General features: G+C 38.3%; 2 protein-coding genes across 2 annotated transcripts; both read left to right on the top strand.

The window, feature by feature from the left end:
• Positions 1 to 1,443: 1,443 nt before the first annotated feature.
• LOC140952488 (vacuolar protein sorting-associated protein 37B-like) lies at positions 1,444 to 9,675 on the top strand. The gene is made up of 4 exons (XM_073401913.1): positions 1,444 to 1,758; positions 7,782 to 7,953; positions 8,554 to 8,636; positions 9,300 to 9,675. Exons 1-4 carry the CDS (start codon positions 1,594 to 1,596, stop codon positions 9,459 to 9,461), a joined length of 582 nt encoding a protein of 193 aa, XP_073258014.1. The 5' UTR covers positions 1,444 to 1,593; the 3' UTR covers positions 9,462 to 9,675.
• A 2,474-nt stretch (positions 9,676 to 12,149) lies between these two features.
• LOC140951684 (18S rRNA (guanine-N(7))-methyltransferase-like) lies at positions 12,150 to 22,145 on the top strand. The gene is made up of 12 exons (XM_073400992.1): positions 12,150 to 12,217; positions 12,294 to 12,331; positions 13,975 to 14,070; positions 14,823 to 14,905; positions 15,095 to 15,191; positions 15,822 to 15,918; positions 16,128 to 16,178; positions 17,073 to 17,158; positions 17,369 to 17,417; positions 17,990 to 18,048; positions 19,836 to 19,925; positions 21,483 to 22,145. The coding sequence occupies exons 1-12, from the start codon at positions 12,173 to 12,175 to the stop codon at positions 21,535 to 21,537; spliced, it is 846 nt and encodes a 281-aa protein (XP_073257093.1). The 5' UTR covers positions 12,150 to 12,172; the 3' UTR covers positions 21,538 to 22,145.
• The last annotated feature ends 43 nt before the right edge of the window (positions 22,146 to 22,188 follow it).

Raw genomic sequence — 22,188 nt, 5'->3', positions numbered from 1 at the left:
ATAAGCACTATATACATGCTCTCCTAGCTCGCCGGGTTAAAATGTCTTGCAGATCTGGAGCGGACAGGCGCCCATGAGTTCCTGGAGCGGAAGTCCACACGCTAATGGCCTTAGACGTGTTCTCCTCGGCTTATCATTAACTGCTTTAGGTGATTTTCTTTCCTCTTTAATGGAATCTTGGGGCTTGTTACAGTTTTTAATATTTAATTTACGTGTACAGCAAGAATATTGCAATTAACACGGGTGGTTGTAGCTAAAGATATCAGTAATTATTAGCAGTTTTGATGCTACTTTTACTTTGCAAATTTAAAAAAAAAACACTTACAGTGCTCATCTTTCCCTCAGCGCTTGGGAGCCATTGCCTTGGACCAGGCTCCGCGAAAAAAAAAGTCATTGAGCGAAGAGAAATGAGTGGAGGACTGCGAAGGGTAAAAGAGCTCGGCTCGCTTTGCTCGCCGATTTTTTTCCATTTTTCCTCGATGCAAAGCCTGGTCTGAGGCTAGGGAGCCAAATCGGCGGACTGGTAATTTGCAAAAAGTAAATTGCCATTTTGTAACTGTTTCCAAGGTTAATACGGAACCTGAGTCCTATATCTAGATATTAGACTTCCTAGCTAGTTTCTCAGTCACACATGCATTCGACTTGTACCGTGCGCTAGTCGGTTTTCACAATTTGAATTCTCCCTCTTTATTTTATACAATTCTTTTATCAACTGAATAGATAATGTAAATTTTAAACCATAACAAGCTGATTCCAAAGTGGAGCATATTTTGAGCGCTAGCTGTTAGGGCTCGAGACTTTTGAATCTGGCATCATGGAAAATTTACTCTATGTCAACTCAGTCGTACTGACCCAAGCCGTGAGGCAAGGCAAAAACGGCGGCTATTCTATTTCAGTCAAGTCAGAAATGGAGAGAGACGAGATCTGTATGCCCAAGATAGTTCAAATGACAGTTTCGAGAGAGTTTAACAGACCGCGGGTTGTAGTTGAAAAAAGCACAAAATTTCTCTTAGCCTAGCTTTGGGTTGTAAGCCCGGGGAAGACTCCCAATATGGGGCTAGACAGTCCTCTCCATAATGGTTTTTGAGGGTCTCCATCTTTAAAATGTGGGTGTAGTTTTTGTCCTTGCTGGCGTTGTTTTGGTGATCCTTGGATAGGATACCATTCTTTTACTAGCTAATATTCAAGAGCGTAAATGACCAGCTACACGAAAAATACATCATCTGTTTTGGGTTTTTAATAGCTTGAACTTTACTCAGAGTATTAGGAAAGCGATCAAAGGAAGACTTGCTTGGTACCATTAAATTCTTAGTTTGCCGGCACACAGCTATCCGGTCGAATCCGGAATTCTAACTGATTTGAATGTGGTCGCTCACCAGTCTTTCTCCGAAGGAGGGGAGAGTGAGTGAATTTTTGGCTTACGGCGAGGCTACATGGCATTCTGGAATTAAGCGTGACGCTATCGCGTTTCATACAAACATTACAGACCATTACAAAGTTTACCAAAACCAGCAATTTCAAATCTTTGGTAATACAGAGCGCCTTAACCGTCGGAAATTTTTTTCCTGGATTTGTTTTCATCCCCAAGCGATCATGTCGAGTTATGGGGCACCAACACTTGTCAACGTTCCTCGTTTGAACGAGATGAACGCCATTGAAGGCATCATGAGTTTGCTGCGGCATGTCGACAAAGGAGAATTAAAAGATCTTTTGGAGAACGAAGAGCAGCTCAATGTCATCATATCAGATAACGATGAGGTAAGTTTTTCAGTGCTCGCCTAATCTTTCTTTTTTGATATTGTTAGAAATCGAAATCACTTGCTTTTTTTTAAATAATTAACACACAAGCTTATTGATGTCAACTTTAAAATCTTTATACGTATTTGATTGTATTTTATTCCCGGATAAGCTTTCTATAGGCAAGTTTTTTTTCAGGAGGATTGAATTGTACAAGGTAAGGTGAAACATACATGTAACTTTTGGAGCCGCAGGATGAGCTGTTAAGTCACCTAGTTGCAGTAGTGACTAACTGTGAAGACTAATTATAAATTAACGTTTTTTTGGGATGAATGGATCTGAGGAGAAGTATGAAAATCCATTCCCAAAATTTGGTAATATTTAGTGGATAATAAGTTTGAAGTCTAATCATGGTACTTCCAACACTTCATGGCAGCCATGCTGGCCCCGGTTGTTCAAAAGATGGATAGCGCTATCCATCAGGCCACGGTTGTTCAAACGTTGGATAGCACTATCCACTGAATAGAGATTTATCCACTGGATAGCGCTATCCACCTTTTGAACAACTGGGAAGAGGCCTTGGTTGTTCAAAGGTTGGATAGCTCTATCCACCGGATAAATCTCTATCCAATGGATAGTGCATTTAGTTTCCCCAGTACTTATTCGCTGGGTAGTGATTTATCCGGTGGATAGCACTTGCTATTCAACGCTTTATCCAGCGTTTTAACAACCGGGGCCAGATAAATCACTATCCAATGGATAAGTTTTAGGGAAACCAATAATGTAATATCCAGTGGATAGTCATTTATTCAGTGGATAGTGCTATCCACCTTTTGAACAACTGGTACCTAGTGGAAAATAAGAAAAGTGTTTCCCACTGTGGCAACTTTTTTCATAAAAATCCTGGGAAAATTGTGTTACTGTTTCGTCCACCAGCATTGCTGCCTTGTCAAAACCATCAACAGTGCAGACAGAAGGTAAGAGAGGTATGCAAAGTTGCCTCAACTCCACGCCATATTATGCCATTGGCCAAAGTAAGATATGACTGAGAATGACTGGTTGACTTATGTCCCTGTTTACTTACATTGAATGAGGGACATCCATGTAGGCATGTGTGTAGCTGTCTGAGATAATCCACAACAAATCTCCAGTTATCCTTGTGTGTAGTGATTGGTATTTTCTAGTACACATGCTTGCATACGTTTTAAGTTTGTCGGAATTGGCCATGGTGAAGAACCATAGAAGTTGTTAATTAAACTGTGTTAATCCAGCTCCATTGTGGTCTGACTCAAGTGAAGATTATAACACTCTATGATCATGAGAAGGGTAGTGGCACTGGTTGGAAAAGTTCAGAATGTGGGGGTGTGGGCTGAACCAAAAGGTGAATATCACCATTTTCATGCCAAAGAGGTCTTTGCTGGTAAAATATTACAGGGAGCCAAATGCTCTCAACCTGTTAGACCTAGGGTGCTCAGCCTGTGTCTTTTATCCAGGGTTAAGACTTCTTTGTCATTCAAAGTGAAGTCACCTGGTACTGTTAGAGGACAGTCCTGAATGACCTAAGAAAAGGTACCCCTACATGCAGTAGGGACAGGTTATACAAATCTGCAAATATTTGTGCCAATATTTACGCACCCAATAATGATAACGCGCAAATTATATTTTTTAAACAACTCAGATCTTTACTTGAACAGTTTCCCAACGACAACATTATAGTAGGTGGCGATTTTAATTGCCCTCTTTCCAAAACCGATAAAGAAGGAGGACGTGATGTTTCGTCAAGAAGGAATGTCGCCAGCGAGATCGAGCAACTGATGTGTATTTTGGATTTAGACGACGTATGGAGAACGCTACATCCAGAAGAAAAACAATTTACTTGGCGAACATCTGACTTGAAAATAAAATGCAGATTAGATTATTGGCTAATAGCCCGTCAACTATTACAAAATTCCCCCGTGCAGAAATGTGAAATCAAGCACGCTGCACATTGCGATCACTCTTTAGTGACGTTGGAATTGCCAATTAATGAGAAATACCCAAGAGGTCCTGGATTCTGGAAATTCAATTCCTCCCTCTTAGAAGATGATGAATATGCAGAAAAATTAATGTTTAAAATTCCGCACTTTATAAACAAGTATCAGGATCTTGAAGATCACGGACTCTTATGGGAGTTGATTAAAATGGAAATAAGGGCGTTCACAATTAGTTATTCAAAACAAAAAGCTAAAATGAAAAAAGATTATGAAAAAGATCTCGTACAGGAAGTCTCAAGACTGGGAAATATGGGTGAAAACTGCCCATCAGCAGAAGCCGTCCAGAGATACATTAAAGTTAAGAACGAATTGGATAAGATTTCCTACGACCGGGCAAGAGGAGCATGTGTGCGCTCCAAGGCCCTTTGGCATGAGTTCGGCGAACGAAGTTCGAAATATTTTCTTAATCTTGAGAGACGAAATTATGAAAATAAATGCATTACCAGCCTTATACAAGAAAACGGAAGCAGTATCACGGACCCAAAGGAAATCCTAAAAGAACAAAAAAGATTTTATCAATCCTTATATTCCTCGCAAAATCCTCAAATAAACGATCCTAAATTCAAAGTGTTCTTCGATAATGACAAGGTAGAAAAGCTGAATGATGAACAAAGAAAGAATTGCGAAGGCTTGCTGACGGAGAATGAGTGCTGGAATGCTTTAAAATGTTTCCAAAAAAACAAATCCCCTGGCAATGACGGTTTTACTGCCGAATTTTACAGCTTCTTCTGGAGTCAATTAGGCAAGATAATGGTAAACAGTTTTAATTATGGATTCCATAAAGGTGAGCTGTCAATTTCTCAAAGACAAAGCATCATACGTCTTATTCCAAAAAAGAACAAAAATTTATTGTATCTTAAAAATTGGAGACCTATTTCACTTTTAAATGTGGATTATAAGATTGCCTCTAAAGCTTTAGCTCTCAGACTAAAAAAGGTTCTATCGGCAGTTATAAATAACACACAAACTGGTTACGTAGAGGGAAGATTTATCGGTGAAAACATCAGACTTATAAGCGACATCCTCAATTTCACCGTTGACCAGGACATAGAGGGAATTGCTTTATTCATCGATTTTGAAAAAGCATTCGATAGTTTAGAATGGGAGTACCTATTTAAAGCTCTAGATACCTTTCAATTTGGACCCGACTTTAAGACTTGGGTGAAAACTCTGTACACAAACATTTCTAGCTGCATAATAAACAACGGCTTCGCCTCCGAGTCATTTACTTTAAAGAGAGGAGTAAGACAAGGCTGCCCTTTGTCTGGCTTGTTGTTCATTTTAGCCGCAGAATTACTGTCTTGCTCAATAATAGCTGATGAACATATAAAGGGAATTCGAGTCCTAAACAAAGAAATAAAATTATCTCAATATGCCGATGACACCACCTCCTTTTGCAAAGATAAAGAGTCGCTTGGGAAACTGTTAGAGTTATTAGACCTATTTAAAGATTGCAGCGGTTTAAAGCTTAACCAAAGTAAATCTGAAGCAATGTGGCTTGGAAAAAACCCAAATAGGACTGATACACTATTTGGAGTTCAGTGGCCACAAAGGCCTATCTCCGCCTTAGGGATATCATTCTCTTACAATCTAAAACTTTGCGAACAGGAAAATTTTTCACAAAAGATATGTAAAATTCAAAAGCTGTTTAATATATGGTCTCAAAGAGATCTCTCACTTTATGGCAAGATAACAATCGCCAAAACATTAGGGCTATCGAAACTTATCTTTGTAAGTTCGTGCATACATACACCGCCTCATTATATAGATATCACTAATAGATTGATTACAGATTTTGTCTGGAATAACAAGAAACCAAAGATAAAAAGGGATACTCTTATAGGTCCAAAAGAAAGAGGAGGGCTGGATTTACCAGAATTTGAGACTATATCCAAGTCGTTACAAAGTGCTTGGGTTCAAAGAATGAAGAATGGTGTAGAGGATCAGTGGATGTTAATTCCTTTATTTTATTTGAAAAATGTTGGAGGGCCATTTATTTTTGATTGTGATTATGATGTAAAATTTCTAGGCCTAAACAACTTACCAATCTTTTACGCTGATGTTCTTAACACCTGGGCGGAAGTCCGAGAGCAAACTTCGGACAATGAAATCTGTGTTGAGAATGTAATCTTATGGAATAATAAGCATATTTTAATAGACGGTAAATCAGTATATTGGAAAGAATGGCATGAAGCTGGTATACTTAGAATTAAAGACCTACTAGATGAAAAAAACAGATTCCTCACACTTAATAAGTTTCTTTTAAAAACTGGCCTCAAGGCGCCTTTTACTAAGTTATTTGGTTTAATATCAGCTATACCTTATAGATGGAAGTGCGCTTTGAGACCGGGATTTATCATGAACAATCAAGATATGGAACAAAATACAACTAAGGAAATTAACATGGTTACTAGCAAGAAGGTTCGCAATATACTTATTCAAAGGAAATTTGTAGAACCGTTGGCTAGCCTTCGACTATGCAGGCAAGGATTGGACAGTTCCAAACTTAGTTCTATTTATATGCTTCCATTTAAAATAACTAAAGAAACAAAATTAAGCATATTTCAATATAAGATTGTTCATAATATTCTTCCACATGGGGTTCTGTTACACAGAATGAAAATCGTAAACTCTCCTCTCTGCATACATTGTGATTCCCTAGAAACGCTCTCCCATATGCTAGTTAACTGTATAGTAATTCAAAAGTTTTGGTTTGAAGTAATTAGCTGGTGGAAAACTCACAGTGGTGAATGTTTGCTATTTGATGACTTAAGTATAATGTATGGCTATAATCCCGAAGATCCTAAAAGGCAAATCCTTAACTATTATATCCTTCTTGGCAAGAGACATATCTTCCTGCAAAGGAGCGAAATTAAACCCCCAAGCTTTGATCACTTTCTTGAATTCGTTAAAGACAAGTTAATTGTACAAAGATCGATTTTTTATTCCAAAGGACAAAAAGCAAAATTTCTTTCACAATGGAAGCCTCTCCTCTCCTTACTGTAAATGATTATAATCTAATCTACGTATGCGTGAAGCAAGCCTGGTTGCAGTGTATGTTGTATTAATCGTTGGAATCTTAATTCTTAATTGTAATTTTTTGTAACCTTAAATTTTGTAGTGAAAGTGTTGTAAGTGATGTAGTGGTAATAAAGATCTCTGTTAATAAAAAAAAAAAAATAAATAAATAAAATAAAAATAAAAAATAAAAAAAATAAAAAAAATAAATCTGCAAATATACTTTAGTCTTATCTTGTAGATGAGTGTTGGCTGGGTGGTAGCCTGTGAGGCAGGCATTCTAAAGGGAAGGGGAAGAGAATTTGGGCTCAAGATCACGTGTAAGGGAGAAGTCTGAGAGGAAGGGTTACGAACCTTTGACCCTTCTCATGAGCCTGTAATCCCAGGGATATGTTCTGGTTCAGTCTGGTATAATAATATTTGTACTCCTATCCTGTCAGTTATGGACCAGGTAGTTCAAGATTACAAGACCAAGTCTGATAGAGAGCAAAATAACATTTGGAATTTCTGGGTCACGTTATATGGCAAATCATGCAATTTCTTTACAATAGATAAGATTTGGTATACATCTAAGAATGATTACTGTCATAGATTCTTAACCCTTTAAACCCCAAGATCAAAATTTGAATTCTCATTTGTTGCCCCTATTCATTTCCTACAGAAGTAGTGGGGAGAAGTTGATAAAATATCAAACAAATTCATCTTGTGTGGTAATGTCCGTAATTCTCATGACCACTCTGTTTTACAAAGCACTGATATTACAAGGAGAAAATTGATGCTGATCACTCTTAGGGCTTAACCCATCACCATACAAACTCTCCAGACTGGCTTCCATACATTTCTCGAAAAATTGGTTGAAAGAATTTTTAAAAAGTTAAAGCATATTTCCTTTAGTCTTAATTTTTTTGATTCTCATAACTTTTCTACTTGATTATCAAAATTTGACATTGTTTTACAATACTATAATGATAATCCTAAACCTTGTGAATACAGGTACAGAAGATAGCAGGATATCGGGATGTTTTAATAGCCAGTAACAAAAGTCTTGCGGAGCATAACTTGTCACAGAAACCCAAGCTGGAGAGGAACAAACAGCTGCTTATTGATGCTCATCAGAACAAAGCTTTGATACAAGCAGAATTTGAGAAGAACAGGACAAAACTTGGTAAATAATCTTGTCCAATATTTTATTCACTTGCCTGTATCCATTATTACAGTGTGGACACTCAAACTAGGACACTTAGAAGAAGATTGTCCAGTCACAACATTTTCTGAAAACAAAAGATTCTCAAGATTTTTTCTTGCAAATGTACCAATAAAATTCAAGGTTCAACTTTGCAACTATCTCAGGAAACAGTCCTCAGATTTATGGATGTTATTGGTCCATTTGAAACTTTTGTTTTCAGAAAACGTTGTGATTCGACAATCTTTTCAAGTGTCCTGGTTTGAGTGTCCACACAGTAAAAAATAAATTATTTATGTTGTATGATTGCCTTCATTATTATTGGTTTAACTTAAGAATATTATTGATTATACCTGTAACATAATCCCTGTGAATCAAGTAAGCATTTAATTGATGTTAGATCAGAATAGGACCTTGTTAAGTACACCACTTCAATATTACGTTTACTTTTGAGAGAAAGGGCTTTTAAGCTCCCAATAGCTATGTCATTAACATTCTTACTTAGTCTTGTGATTTAAGTGGTGGCATTAAGGACCAACGTCATTGCCACTAAACTCAGCAATAATCTCACCTGTCTTTCAGAAGCATTTTCAACCCAGTATTCTCCTGATACAACATTAGCACTTCTACAAACTTCCACTGCACAAGCTGAAGAGGAAGCAGAGGTTAGAAATATTCTTGTTGTTGCATAATTTTTGAAGGGTTATGTCTTATCAGCGTGTGGTTTCCCAGGTATGATCAGAAAATAAGAAGGTTGATTTCTTCAGTAAATGGATGTGGAATGATGAGCCATGAGCACAACCTTTTTCCTTAAAGTTGGGTGTCTGTTCAGGAAAGTTCTACACTGTACAGAGGCCCTCTTAGTGGGACACTTATCTCCCGGGTCTGAATTTCAAATACGGTCCTTAATTTGATTTTGAGGAGTAGGCAAAGTCCCTGTCAATATTTAACCCATCCTAATGTCGTTTGTTACCTTTTCATCTTGTCGCTGTTTCAAGGCCATGTTGTCGGAATTTTACCCCAACAAGGCCTTCAATCTGTACTTTGAAAATTCTTCTTACCCAAAATTGTGTACTTGATGTGCTGCAAACTGCACCTTCTAATACTTACTTGCAGACATTTTTTACAACTCCTGATAGCCAACTGTTAGTAATAAAATCAATTATTTCTTTCTTGTTTACCATTCATGTGCAAGAATACTGTACTGGCAGATTCCAGGGTTGCCCTCTTAACCCTGCGGGCCGGGCTTTATAATATGCATTGCTCGTAATTGTCAACTCCTTTGACTTTTTCATATTTTGTATTGCTTTGTTTCTATTTATTTTTAGAAAACAGCTGACAAATTCTTGGATAGGGAAATGAATGTTGAGGACTTCATTCAAACTTTTCAGAGTCAGAAAACTTTGCACCACTTACGAAGGATCAAAACTGAAAAGCTAACTGAACTGTTACGAAGTAGAAGGCCCTCCCAGTACTCATATAGATTTTAGTTGATGAATTAATAATATGTGCAGTAATTTAATTGAGATCAAGTTAACATATTGGTAATACACATTTACAATGCTGGGCATTGTATTAGTACCATTCCGTTCAATCTGCAAAACTGGAATAGAAAGTCTTTTGAGTTGGACTCTGTAACATTTTGTCCCTTAAGAGTGAAAAAACTTTCCATAAGATGAAAATAATTTACTGAACTTTTGAAGAGCCCATTAAAATATCATGAACAAAATAAAACACTGATGTGAAGTATATATGAAATAATTCATTTTTGAATTCATTCACCACTTTCAATTCTTCACTTCCAAATAAAACACTGTTGAAACTTGTTCACACTGCTGATTATTTCACGCTCCCCCCCCCCCCCCCCCACCGAATTAAATAGATTGATAGCATGCAGGTTCTCTTGTTGGGGCTTGACGGTGCTTTTGTTGTCTTTCATGTAAGGAGTTGTAGGAAGAGAGGTGGGGATTCTATGAGGTTTTGCATTTTCGGGATAGATGATCATTATAGAGAGGTATCCATTGTTAGGAAAGTACAAGAAGAGGTTTTGAGATCAAGGGTGCATATGATTCACCTTTTACTGGAATAGGAATACAGAGAATAATCCATAATAATTATCCATTCAATTAACCTACAGTGATTCCTAGTTCTGAAATTATAAGTATACAGTTTGCTCCAAGGATCAAAATGCTTCAGAATAAAATACAACAATGGCATTGTTTTTCTTTTGTTGTAGTAATCTGATTGTAGTAAGCAATGAAACAGGTGGGAAAAGTCAGTGACAACAACATTTTTTTCACTGAGGCGTGCCACAGAAAAGTTTACCGCTGGAGCAAAAAAGAAATCCTACTCAAAGAAAGAAAGAGAGCCATCAAATTTCTCCTTTGACATAATCTGTGACGCAAATATCCTCAATAAGACAACAGTTCATTTCCCATCTTTAATATTATTTGATGACTGGTGATCCATGATGCATTCCTACCATGTGCTACTCTACTTATCGTCTTTGGAACAGATCTTCCACTTGATTCACTAGTGCTTAGGCTTGATTACCAGCCACTGTGGAAATCGAGACAAGCACTCTTATGAAGCTGGACAATGTCTAACACAGATATTACTGGCTGGCATAGACATAAATGGATTTCACTGAATAACTTTAATAGGACTGCTCACAATAAAATAATGTCATCTTTGTGGTTGCTTCACATTAAAATACACCTTCCCTGTTGGCTTACAGTAAATTATACTGATATTATTATTTCGACAAAGGAGTCACTTCTTGACAAAGATGTTTTTTTTCAGTCACGGGCCTCAGAAGAAAAGCTCTGGGTACTTCCCATATGAGTTGAACCAATGACCCTCTGGTTACTAGTCCAGTCGCTCTGCCACTAAGCTACAGGAGGCTCATGGGAGCTAAGGCCACTAAACAAGGTTAATGTGACAAACATCCTGCATGCTGCTGGAACTGACATCCAGGATTAAAATTCAGAATCTCATCTTCATCATTGTGCATATAAGCACCTACCGATATTCCTGTAGCTTAGTGGTAGTGCAATCTAAACTTCCGGTAGTAAGGAGAAGGTCATAGGGGTCAACTCCTATTGGAATACTCGGATTTTTCTACTGAGCTGCCTGTGTCACTGACTGAAAAACCATCTCTCTCATGTATTCAGCAGGCTCAAAATTCACCATCTCATCGTCTCTCATCTCATCATCTTTTCTTGTATCATAATTTTACCATTTTACTTGGAAGCATCCATTACACGGTACACTGATAAATACTCAAAAAGAAAAAAATCACTCGTACTTCTTGGCGTCCTCTTCTAATCTCTTTAAGTGAATGTAATAGGATATAACGCCAACTATGACAGTAGCCCCCAGAATAATCATCCTAAATGACCCTATTCTCATTTTGGGCTTGTTCAGTTCAACTCTATCTTCAGCCTTTTGCGTTCTTGCTTGCTGGTTTTGATTCAGTTGTTTTGAATAATGTGCCTTAGTCCATTCATCGAAGTCGTAAATCGATTCGCGAGGCTTTTTAGGCGACCTTGGCGGATAATAAGCGTGAGCGTGTTCAGCTCGTAATTGGCCATCCACCACCAGCTCGCGGTCATAGAGTTTTCTTTGCTCGTGATCACTCAACACATTGTAGGCCTCACTAATCTCTTGGAATCTGTCGTGTGATTCCTCGCTTCCCTTGTGTTTATCTGGATGATGCTTGAGAGAAAGCTTGTAAAACGCGGTTTTGATCTGCGCCTGGGTGGCTTTTGGAGATACACCGAGCACTCTGTAGTAGTTTTTCTTCGTGGGTTTCTTGTGACCCGGGCCGGTGCTGTAGTAGTTAAGCTTTGTACATCCCAAATTTCCAAATGATGTGGTAGACACGATCGAACCTGATAGTCTATACAAGCAAAATACAGGCCTAACAGATAATGGGATATTTTTCAATGCAAACAATTGTCGGGATGATGCATTTTGCATCAACAGTTTCGTAAAAAAACTCATACTCAATGCTCATCAACACAACTCACTACGCTGCACGTACCGGCAAATGTCGCCATTTGCAATGAACTTTCCGGATATTTGCGTCATTTATGGTAGGCGAAGTGTACCGATATCGGCCAGAAGTTACCTTATGTAAACTGAAATACAGTGTATTTTACGGCGCAGCTCCGCTGATCTCAGTAACTACTTTACCAACATGGCCTCTGGAAGGCGTCCAGAGCATCAGGCTCCGCCAGATGTGGTAAGATTGCTGTTTTATTTCGCATTATCTAAGGCCGTACTTGAGGTACACTTCCTTTGCGTTATTTATTTTCCAGTTTTACAATGCGGATGAAGCCCGTAAATATACGTCCAAGTAAGTATTGAATTGTTTACAACGGAATGCTTCCACGTGTTTTGCCTTAAATTTCATATGGTTTTAGCATAGCCTGAGAAAACAGCCGACATTTGGCGACACCACCACTGGTTTCCCCACCAAATGACGTCTGAGAAACGAGTGTAGAAATTCCATACTGATGACGCGTCACTACCCAGATCTGGGTAGTGCTTGTGATTGGTTGAAACAAATTTCGCACACAGCACAACCATTTCAGAAGCACTACCCAGATCTGGGTAGTGACGCGTCATCAGTACGGAATTTCTGTACTCATTTCTCAGACGTCATTTCTCAGGGAAACCATTGGTGGCGTTGTGAAATGTCAGCTGTTTTCTCAGGCTAGTTTTAGAATGAGGAGGGTGATAATGATAATGACAGTTTTTTTAAAAAAATTAACTTCCTGAAAATAAAATAACCAAAAGTTTGTATGCGTTCATTTTGGTAAGACCATGAGGCCATCATAGTTTTGTCTTGGTCATCTTATGAAGGAGGCACCCCCTCCCCCTAAGGATGACGGGTTTTCGAACAGGGGGGTTCGGATTTTTTCTTCAAAGAAGCTGACAAAATTTGGACACTTTAGATGAATTTTTCAAAGGTGCCAACAAAAAATGAACCCTTCGGATTCAATTTTTAAAAGGGCACCAACAAAAATTTGGGGGTTTGGATTCCCAACATTTTAGTGGGGGAGAGGGCATGGGGTGCGAATAAAAAATGGAACGTCCCTGCTTAAGGTTTAGTTAAAGATCTAATTAACCCATTCGCCCCTGAACCGCCCGTAACCGCCCGTGCGGATCCAGGTCCTTTCTACCCTTTGTGACATCATCAGTTTTAACGGTCAAGGACAACTTTCTTCGCTAACTTGTGCAAAGTGAAGAGATCTTTCAAACCATACCAGAATGAGCACAATTCAGTCAAGGACACCGGAGAAAGAAGCAAAAAACCACCTGACAAGGACCTGAAAATCTCCATGAAAATCTTGTTCCATTACCCACCTACCTTTCCTTTCACCTAATCCTAAGATCCTAAAAGCTTTCCTAAAAACTCTTCCCACCAAAATGAAGCCTACTAAATGCCCAGCAAGAGAAAAAAAAAGTGAGGCAAGAAAAGCGTAAAAAGAAGGGAGGAGAGAAAGCGAAAAGTAAAAGTCAAGACTGCTGTGTCACTTTTAAACCCAAAAACTATGTCGAAATTTTGCTTTCTGCGCATGCCCGAACTTCGCAAGCTGATATTTTGCATCTGGATCAGAAGGCCGCCAAGTGTACGACCTGTAAACCGGTTTGTGGTAAGTTTTAGCTCTTTATAGCACGACAGTGACCAGAAAACCACTTGACTAGCTTCAAAACGTGTTTTTCGGCAAAATCTCCAGGAGCGAATGGGTTAATTGCCAGATGACTCCCCTGGACCCACAGTCATTGAGCAAGTGAGCTCTAAAAATTGTTTCTTGCCTAACAAGAAAATCTACTTGTCCTGCATGAGTGGGCATTTCAAGCCCTTCCTTTTTCAAACCCTTCCAAGATGCCAATTTGTAGGCCTTCTTCAAGTTTATTTTCTGCAATAATGTAGAAACTGTAACTTTGAACTTCACAAGATAACTTTTTTATGGTATTAATATTTAATTCCAGCACAAGAATGATTGAGATTCAAGTCCAGCTGTCTCAAAGAGCAATAGAGTTGTTAAATTTGCCAGAAGATAAACCTTGCTTTCTACTTGATATTGGGTAATACTGATTTGATCCTTCTTTCATATTATTGTGAAATTTTCACCACCTAACTAGAATGCTTGTTAGTGTAGTAATCTGCATGCAGAATGCAGAGGCTACGAGTTTGATAAAACGTGTAGCTGGAAAAAGTAAATAGTATTATGGCTTCAAAATAACTGGAGAAGAAGATAAGATAACTTTGCTTGGTAATTTCTGAAAGTTTCATTCCTACATGAACCTATCTAGACTATGAGTAGTCCTTCATTTCCTCAGGGATAATGGAACAAAAGAAATGTTTAAGAGTGTGAAAATTCCCACCCTGGAGCTAATGGAGGGTGACATACCCAATGCATATGTGTGCTTGTGCATTGATTTACTCCTGGACAAAAAGACCTATTAAAAACCAACACTGGACTGCCTCGCTGGTGGGGTATTGAGCTGCCAGCTCTGCTGCAGGCCATGGGTCATGGGCTGTGACGTCACTTTTGGCAAAACCGCCATTCTTGGATATTAATCTGACCCACCTTATTTAGCTAATCACAAATCTCGAAAACACGCACTCTAATCCATCTTCAAATTGAACCTGACTGTGTACATTCCTTCAAGCTACCCTTCCATCAGAATCTTGAATTAAATTCCTTTTGAGGAGACGCGAATGGTACCATGGCAGTTCTTGGAAATGTAGAGTAAAATTCATGATTTTAACTGCAGTGCTTGAAAGCCCTTGAAATTTCTTACAAAAATAATCACTGATTTTCTTATGATTTCAGGTGTGGATCAGGTTTAAGTGGTGAAGTGTTGACAGATGAGGGACATCATTGGATTGGTCTTGATATAAGCCAGGCCATGTTAGGTACAAAAAGTTTTTTTCAATTTTATGTGCTGTAACTTAATCCTCAATCAAAAGATATTCGCTCATTTGCCCTTACTAGTAGGCACAATCTTTCCCCTTTTAGTTCTGCCTCATCTTCCAAATAAAACTGTCATTAATTATTTTAAGATCTTATAACATAAATGGTATGCTTGTTTTATTACAATGTAGATGTAGCAGTTGAAAGAGAGGTTGAAGGGGATTTGTTTCTTCATGATGTTGGACAGGGTCTCTGTTTCAAACCAGGAACATTTGATGGTTGTATCAGGTGACGTCATTTAAATAAATCTGTTTTCTTAAAACATTAAAAAATTTTATTGGCATTGATGCAGTTGATTGAGGGCAGTAAAGATGATAGTATTAATGACTAACAAAGAGTTTAAAAATGTGTTTTTTGCTACAACTATGTTCCTCTAATTAGTTTATTATACTAATTATCCATGATGTTTTCCATCCATTATTATCGTATCAAGGCTGGTACTGTTGCTTCCTTCCAGGCCCTCAGACAGGCATACCATAAAATTCCGAAAATAAGCCCTGGGGCTTATATTTTTCAAAGGCCCTTTTTGAGGGGCTTATTTTTGGAGGGGCTTATATTCAGAGGGTCTTATGTACGGAGGGAAATTTGCATTTCAAAATCAATTGGGCTAGCTTATAGTTGGAAGGAATTTATATTTTTTGCGTTGTTTTACTTTATATTTGAGGGCAATTTCCAAGTTCAAGCCCCTGTGGGTGCTTATATTTGAAGGTGCGATTTAATGGAGGGTTTTTCACGTTACAGGTTTGGGGGGGCTTATATTTGCAGGGGCTTATACATGAGGAGGCTTTTTTTCGCAATTTTATGGTATTTCTTTTATTTATATCAGATTGCTTCAATTTGTGTATTTTATGTTTACAGCATATCAGCTCTTCAGTGGTTGTGTAATGCTGACAAGAAGGGACACAATCCTGCAAAAAGACTTTACAAATTCTTCAGTTCCCTATACAGTGCTTTGGTAACTTTTTTGACTCACTTTTACAATATCCTCTGTGTCTTAGTTTCCAATAGTAACATCTGTTTCCAGTAGTTTTGTCTGGTCACATTGGTCACATTGTGGCAATTATTGTGCTAGATAATAAATAATTTATAAGATATCTATGCTTACACTGCAGGAAAATGTCGAAATTATAACATTTTTTTTATGTGTTGTTCCTTTCTTATCAGAGTCGGGGAAGTAGTGCAGTGTTTCAGTTTTACCCAGAAAACCCTCAGCAGGTAAAATTTCAATAGTTTATATGATCCCCTTTTTTTAAATAAATAAACAATAATTACAATATTATTGCTACTGTTTTTTTGCACCAAGTGCTTACTGAGAACACTATAAATCCCTTTAAATCAACAACCTTTCAAAGATCTTTTTTTAACAGAACCAGTAGAATATGGAATGCTCTTGCCGCAGACCTTGGACTATCCTGTGTATCCATTGCATGTTCTTTAAGTTCTTTTAAAGCTGTCCTTTATGGTTATTACAAACAAGCTCTTGGCACTTCCCACATCCCTGATGACCCTCGCTCTTTCAAATCTATATGCTTGACCTGTAATGCCGCCCATAATTTAGGACGGAACATCACGTGTTTCTTTTAGATAGTACTGTAGTTTTTCCAATTTTTTTTAGCGATTTGTGTCTTGGGCCTGCAGTAATTGGCCCTCGCTGTTGCGGTGTCCCTGCCTGTACTCCTTTGAATATATGTACACTTTTTTTTGTAGTGTCACTTATCTTATTGTTTGGCAAAGTTAATAAAATAAAATAAAATAAAATAAAATAATGTTCCCTAAAGGAGACAGGATGCTATTTCTGTTCGGTTATTCGGGCCCTTGTGAAGCTCAAGCCATTAGCAGGGTAAAAGTAGGGGGTTCTTCCTCAGTTATTTAAGACCCTGAGTATTTTTTTGGTCCCCAGAATGGAAACTGTAACATTATGCTCCGTAGACCAACAATCTACCAGCAACTGAGCTAACCATGCCATGGTTACATGTAGGTAACAACAACCAAGATTGCAAGCGTGTATTTTCAACCCAAATACATCTTCCCAGAAGTGCATACAGCCTGATCCATACAGTCATGTACTTGAGTGGAGCAAGTCAGTGAATGTATGTTTTCTTTCTTCAGGTTGAGTTAATAACGGCACAGGCTATGAAAGCTGGCTTTACTGGTGGACTTGTTGTAGATTATCCTAACAGCACAAGAGCTAAAAAGTGAGTAGTAATAAATACAGTGTGCCAAGCTACACATGTTTTAAATACAGTAAATTATGAGAGAACTGATTTATTCATTGAAACATCCATGCCCATTCTTTTTTTACCTGGCCAACCAAAACCTATATTCAACAAGGTTTTCTTGTTAAGTTATCTATTTGTAGTTGCATGTGATACTAGCTTTGTAGTATCTTTCCACCTTTTTTTTAGAATATTCCTGTGCCTCTTTGCAGGAGTTGTGGTTGATAAACTACCAAAGGTTGGTTTTCTTTTTTGTTGTTATTATAACAATACCTTCCTGATTCTTTTATGTCATCTTTAATGTAATCTTTACGTTAATTTTGCAGAGGCACCTTGAAGGCAATCTCGTTTTCTTAGAACTTAATTAGTTAAAGTTAAACTACTACAGTATAGCGACCTGGCAGATGGTGTGATGAGCAGTAAGAGGCCGTTAGTTGACCAAATGCTATGGCGTGGTTTCTGTGACCGTGTACTCGTCTAAAGCAAATAATGCTCTTTTTTTGCCATTATCTTAAAAGTGTTCATCACAGACAGGCAATCTAGATAGATAGATAGATAGATAGTTTATTCACCTTTTAACTTGCAGCCAAGAGCTGAATTCCGTCAAGGTTTACAAATGCAATAATAATAATAATAATAATAATAATAATAATAATAGGCAATACTGGTTAAATCCTTGCAATAGCTGCCTTATTCAAGAAAACTGGTATAGTGCTGGCTTCTGCCTGTGGGCACAACTGCTTCAAATTCTGGATTAGACAATCTGCTACTGTCCATGGGCTAGGCTGAGTTGATGTTTTATTTCTACAGGGTCTTGGTACAGAAGACTCTAAAGGTGTTCAAGATAGTGTACAATTCAGTGGCCAAAGGTAAGTACCAGGGACTCCGCACAAGAGAATGCCAGGATATATTACTATTAATAGGAAATTTGGTAAAACGTTTCTTCAGGAAAGGAAATATTAACAGGAAGGAGGGGGTAAACTTTTCATGTGATGCATTTTACACAAAGAGAGACAACTTGTGGAGACACTGGCAGGGATAATTTTTTCACACTAACCTAGACTGGATTTATATATCAAGGGCCACATTATAGTGTCAGTCAACTGAATCTCCCCTGCTCGAGCATGCTGCCTGAAACCGGCATTAAAAAAATGAAAATTATTCAAGAAAGAAGACATAGAGAGGAGAAGTTGTCACGTCACGTTGCCATGATAGCAAAATTTTTGGATGACAACAAACCGATAAAGTCACTTAAAAGTCTACGGTATTCGCACTATTTCAAACTTCACCGATCTTATTCAATTTCATTTAATTTGGCAAATCTTGGCGAAATTTTCTTTTGGACCGCATCTATCGTTATCTAAGTTTAGAAAAAGAAAGCGGCAATTTTTGTATTGAGTTCAGCTACACCATAAAGCGAACATGTGAAAATAGAATGTTTCATGTCGTAGTGGTGCAACGACGGCAAAAAAATGTACAAAATGGCGTGATGCACGCGTGATGCACGCGTGATGCACGCGTGATGCACGTGCAAAGTTCTTGTTTGTTAATATAAACATATTGTTTTTTGCTTTTCTCTTTGCCGTCGTCGTTTGTTTTGTTGTCATCCAGAAATAGTGCTACCATGGTAATGTGACGTCACACTTCTCCTCTCGCCATTGAGGCTTAATTTAAGTTGGATGTATCATCGTTATCGTTTTTTCGCTTATTAGCAGATTTTAATTATTGCGGAGATCCAACCAACCTCATCACACCGGAGGTTGAATTAAGTTTCACTTCTTTTTCATATCATTTCATTCATTTACAAAGATTATAGCGTGCGAAAACAGCCGTTTCTCCTCGCTTTTCGCCGCTGAGGACGTTTCGCGGGGAATAACGTCTGCGACTCAGCGTTGAAAATTCCATAGTGATGACGTAACATCTGTCCGGAATCCGGTCAGAAGCGCTGATCGGTCGACGGAGTAGTTACATTGTTTTAGCTATTGTTTACGAATAGCAGACAAAAGACAAAAGGCCACCGAGGTCAAATGTAAACAAGATGAATCTCTAACAAAACAGTCAAAATTGGTGAAATATATTCTTCTCTAGAAGAAGCATTTGAGTTTTGCTGGAGCTCATTCGCAGATGAACACAACGCTTTAGTAAAATCGACCAGGAGAAACGTAAAACTGAACAAATTTGGATGTGGAACCCCATGACTACCCGATCTATTATGTTAACATTGATTTACGTCATCAGTATGGAATTTCTGTCGCTGAGTCGCAGACGTTCCTCCTCGCGAAACGTCCCCAGCGGCGAAGAGCGTTGAGAAACGGTTGTTTTCACATGCTACAAAGATTAACGCTCCTATTTTATTTAGCGTTTATTTTATGAAGTAATAATTTGTTGTAATAAGGTATTAGTTACAATTCATAGCTAGAGTTGCAATGCAAAGCTATTATTGTTTGCAAATGACCATAGTTTTTCTGAAATGCAACCTTTTGTTGTCATACAAGTTACTAAGAGTAACTTCAATGAAATCGTTGCCCATTGCAAGAACAAATTCTATGCACAAAAGTGCATTTTATTGTCAGTAATGACGCTTTAAATGACTGCATAGATGATATATTCATTATTTTTGTAAAGAAGAAGTGCTATTTGATATTTTTTCTTTTAGAGACAGGACTAAAGTTCCGCGAGGAAAATCGATTAAAAAAAGCAAAGACTGGGTCAAAGAAAAGAAAGACAGAAGACGTCGCCAAGGAAAGTAAGGACTAAAAAGACGTACTGCTCACTGAGTATTGACCATTTCACCAGCGTGTCATTTCGCCAACGTCCCGTTCGCTGACGTCTTAAGTCGTTTCGCTTACGAAACAAAGCGAGCGCTTCACATGTATATACTTCGTTCTTTCAAGTATGATACGCAAAAGTCCAATATGTGTATAACTCGTTCTTTAAGCCATTGATAGGTTAAAGAAGTTGGGGAACTGACTTAGCACGGTAGCGAAACGAGTTTATGCGTTAACGAACAGGACGTTGGCAAAACGACCGTAAATCTTAACAAACTACTGCCTGGCCTATGAGCAGGGTTCGTACAGATATAAAGAAATTTGGAAAAACATGAAATTTAAGAATTTCATTTTCCAGGCCAGAAAAGTCATAACACTTAATTGTTGGTCCTGGAAAGTCTTGGAGAATTTAAGTTACCGTAAAATTCCGAAAATAAGCCCCTCCATGTATAAGCCACTTCAAATATAAGCCCCCCAAACTCGTAACGCAAAAAACCCTCCGTTAAATCGCCCCTCCGAATATAAGCTCCCCGGGGGCTTGTACTTAAAAATTGCAGTCAAATACAAACTAAAATAAAGCAAAAACGGTCAATTTCCTTCCAACTATAAGGCTAGCCCAATCGATTTTGAAACGCAAATTTCCCTCCATAGATAAGCCCCTCCGAATATAAGCCCCTCCAAAAATAAGCCCCTCAAAAAGGGCCTTTGAAAAATATAAGCCCCGGGGCTTATTTTCGGAATTTTACGTTATGTTTGGCAGACTAACTACTACACCTGACAAAGCAGGGAGAATGTAAGATAGAGACGAGTAATTAAAAACGCAAACGGCGTACATTTTAGTGGACGCCAGAGTTTGTGCAGGGTGAACTGAGTAAGTTAAGAAAAATATCTCAAAACAAGGAAAGTTTTGAAATTTTTGAAAGTGACAGCTAAACCTAAGTTCCTCTAAAACTTGAAATGGTTATGGAAAAAGTCATGGACAGTAATGTAAATAATTAGCTCAAAAGAGTATCATGAAACTCTGTGTGAGATGAAAGCAAAAACTCCGGGCAAAAACTTTCTCCATTTTACACCTCAACAAGGTCAACAAACACCACAAAAAAGTACTTTACACTACAACTTTCCTTACTCAGTTCCACAAGGATAATACTGGCCGACCTGTTCCTGAATGTGGGAACGGCGTAAAGAGATATGAACATTTTTTTCCGCTCTCTGACTTCGCGCCACACTCACTAGCTGAACTCCTGGAACAGGCTAGGATATTACCGGAGCGCTCCTGATAACCGCTGTCCGCAAAGAGAGGCGATATGTTGAGAGAAAAGAGAAATTTCCCCCGCTTGTCGCTTCTCCTCGTTGCTGCCAATTTTCATTCGCACTCGCATATTTCTGGCACGGATTACAAAACTTTTCGGACACGCGTGACCGTTAATTGTCTCCTTTGACAGGTCTGGTTCGGGCATGGAAAAGGTTCTTATCTTAATTTGTGCCAAGACATAATCTGAACGTAATCTAAACTCTACCTTCTAATCTTTCAGGGAGGTGAGACCCGATTCAAAGTATACTGGACGGAAAAGAAAGTCGGCGTTTTAAATGTAAAGCCATCGCGTGTAAATGTATAACTAAGAATTCAAGCCAGGAAGACAATTTACTACCTCAAAATAATGGAGAATCTTCGTCCGACTAGCCCTCTCTATCTTCCCTGTGGTGATCGTAGACTGCAGTTTCTTGCCTGTCATCAGTTTGACTTGCGACGATTGGGCGCCAGATATTGACGATTGTTCTGGCGCTGTAACTGTTTAGATCTGCACTGTAGGTCTGTGACACTTGGAACTGGGGTACGTGACACCACAAGTAATTTTCGGTGCCAAGAAGAGTGAGCATCCATAAAACATTCAATCACGGTACTAGGTGGAATGCTATAATCGGTCAATCAGTCGGGGTAAGAGCCATGGCTCTTGTTACTACTTAAGAACAAGTCACGAAAGCTACTAGGCAAAAGATTATGGTGTTAAGAATACATAAAAGTAGCGACCGAAAATGAATTAATGCTAAATATATCAAGGACTTTAAGCTGGCTAAATAAATGGGCGGTATTTGCTAGATAGTGAGCTTTTGTTGTGAGCCGCACTATACGCTTTTGCAAAAGGTAAATGAGGAATAACATTTTCGAGTTTAAAGGGTGTTGTATAGTGGACTAAGACGTGGCAAATTGACTTTGCAATAAACTTAAACTACTTGAAG

This window comes from Porites lutea, chromosome 11 (assembly GCF_958299795.1).
Source record: "Porites lutea chromosome 11, jaPorLute2.1, whole genome shotgun sequence".
Taxonomy (NCBI): Eukaryota; Metazoa; Cnidaria; class Anthozoa; order Scleractinia; family Poritidae; genus Porites; species Porites lutea.
The sequence above is the reverse complement of the archived record's forward strand: the minus strand, read 5'-3'. Positions and strand labels throughout refer to the sequence as shown.

What these genes read in the sequence shown, in the direction of transcription:
- LOC140952488 (XM_073401913.1), top strand. Translation starts at nt 1,594, where the DNA reads ATGTCGAGTTATGGGGCACCAACACTTGTCAACGTTCCTCGTTTGAAC. An exon ending in TCATATCAGATAACGATGAG is followed by an intron (nt 1,759 to 7,781) that starts GTAAGTTTTTCA and finishes TTGTGAATACAG; the next exon opens with GTACAGAAGATAGCAGGATA. An exon ending in GAAGAACAGGACAAAACTTG is followed by an intron (nt 7,954 to 8,553) that starts GTAAATAATCTT and finishes CCTGTCTTTCAG; the next exon opens with AAGCATTTTCAACCCAGTAT.
- LOC140951684 (XM_073400992.1), top strand. Translation starts at nt 12,173, where the DNA reads ATGGCCTCTGGAAGGCGTCCAGAGCATCAGGCTCCGCCAGATGTG. An exon ending in ATCAGGCTCCGCCAGATGTG is followed by an intron (nt 12,218 to 12,293) that starts GTAAGATTGCTG and finishes TTTATTTTCCAG; the next exon opens with TTTTACAATGCGGATGAAGC. An exon ending in GCCCGTAAATATACGTCCAA is followed by an intron (nt 12,332 to 13,974) that starts GTAAGTATTGAA and finishes ATTTAATTCCAG; the next exon opens with CACAAGAATGATTGAGATTC.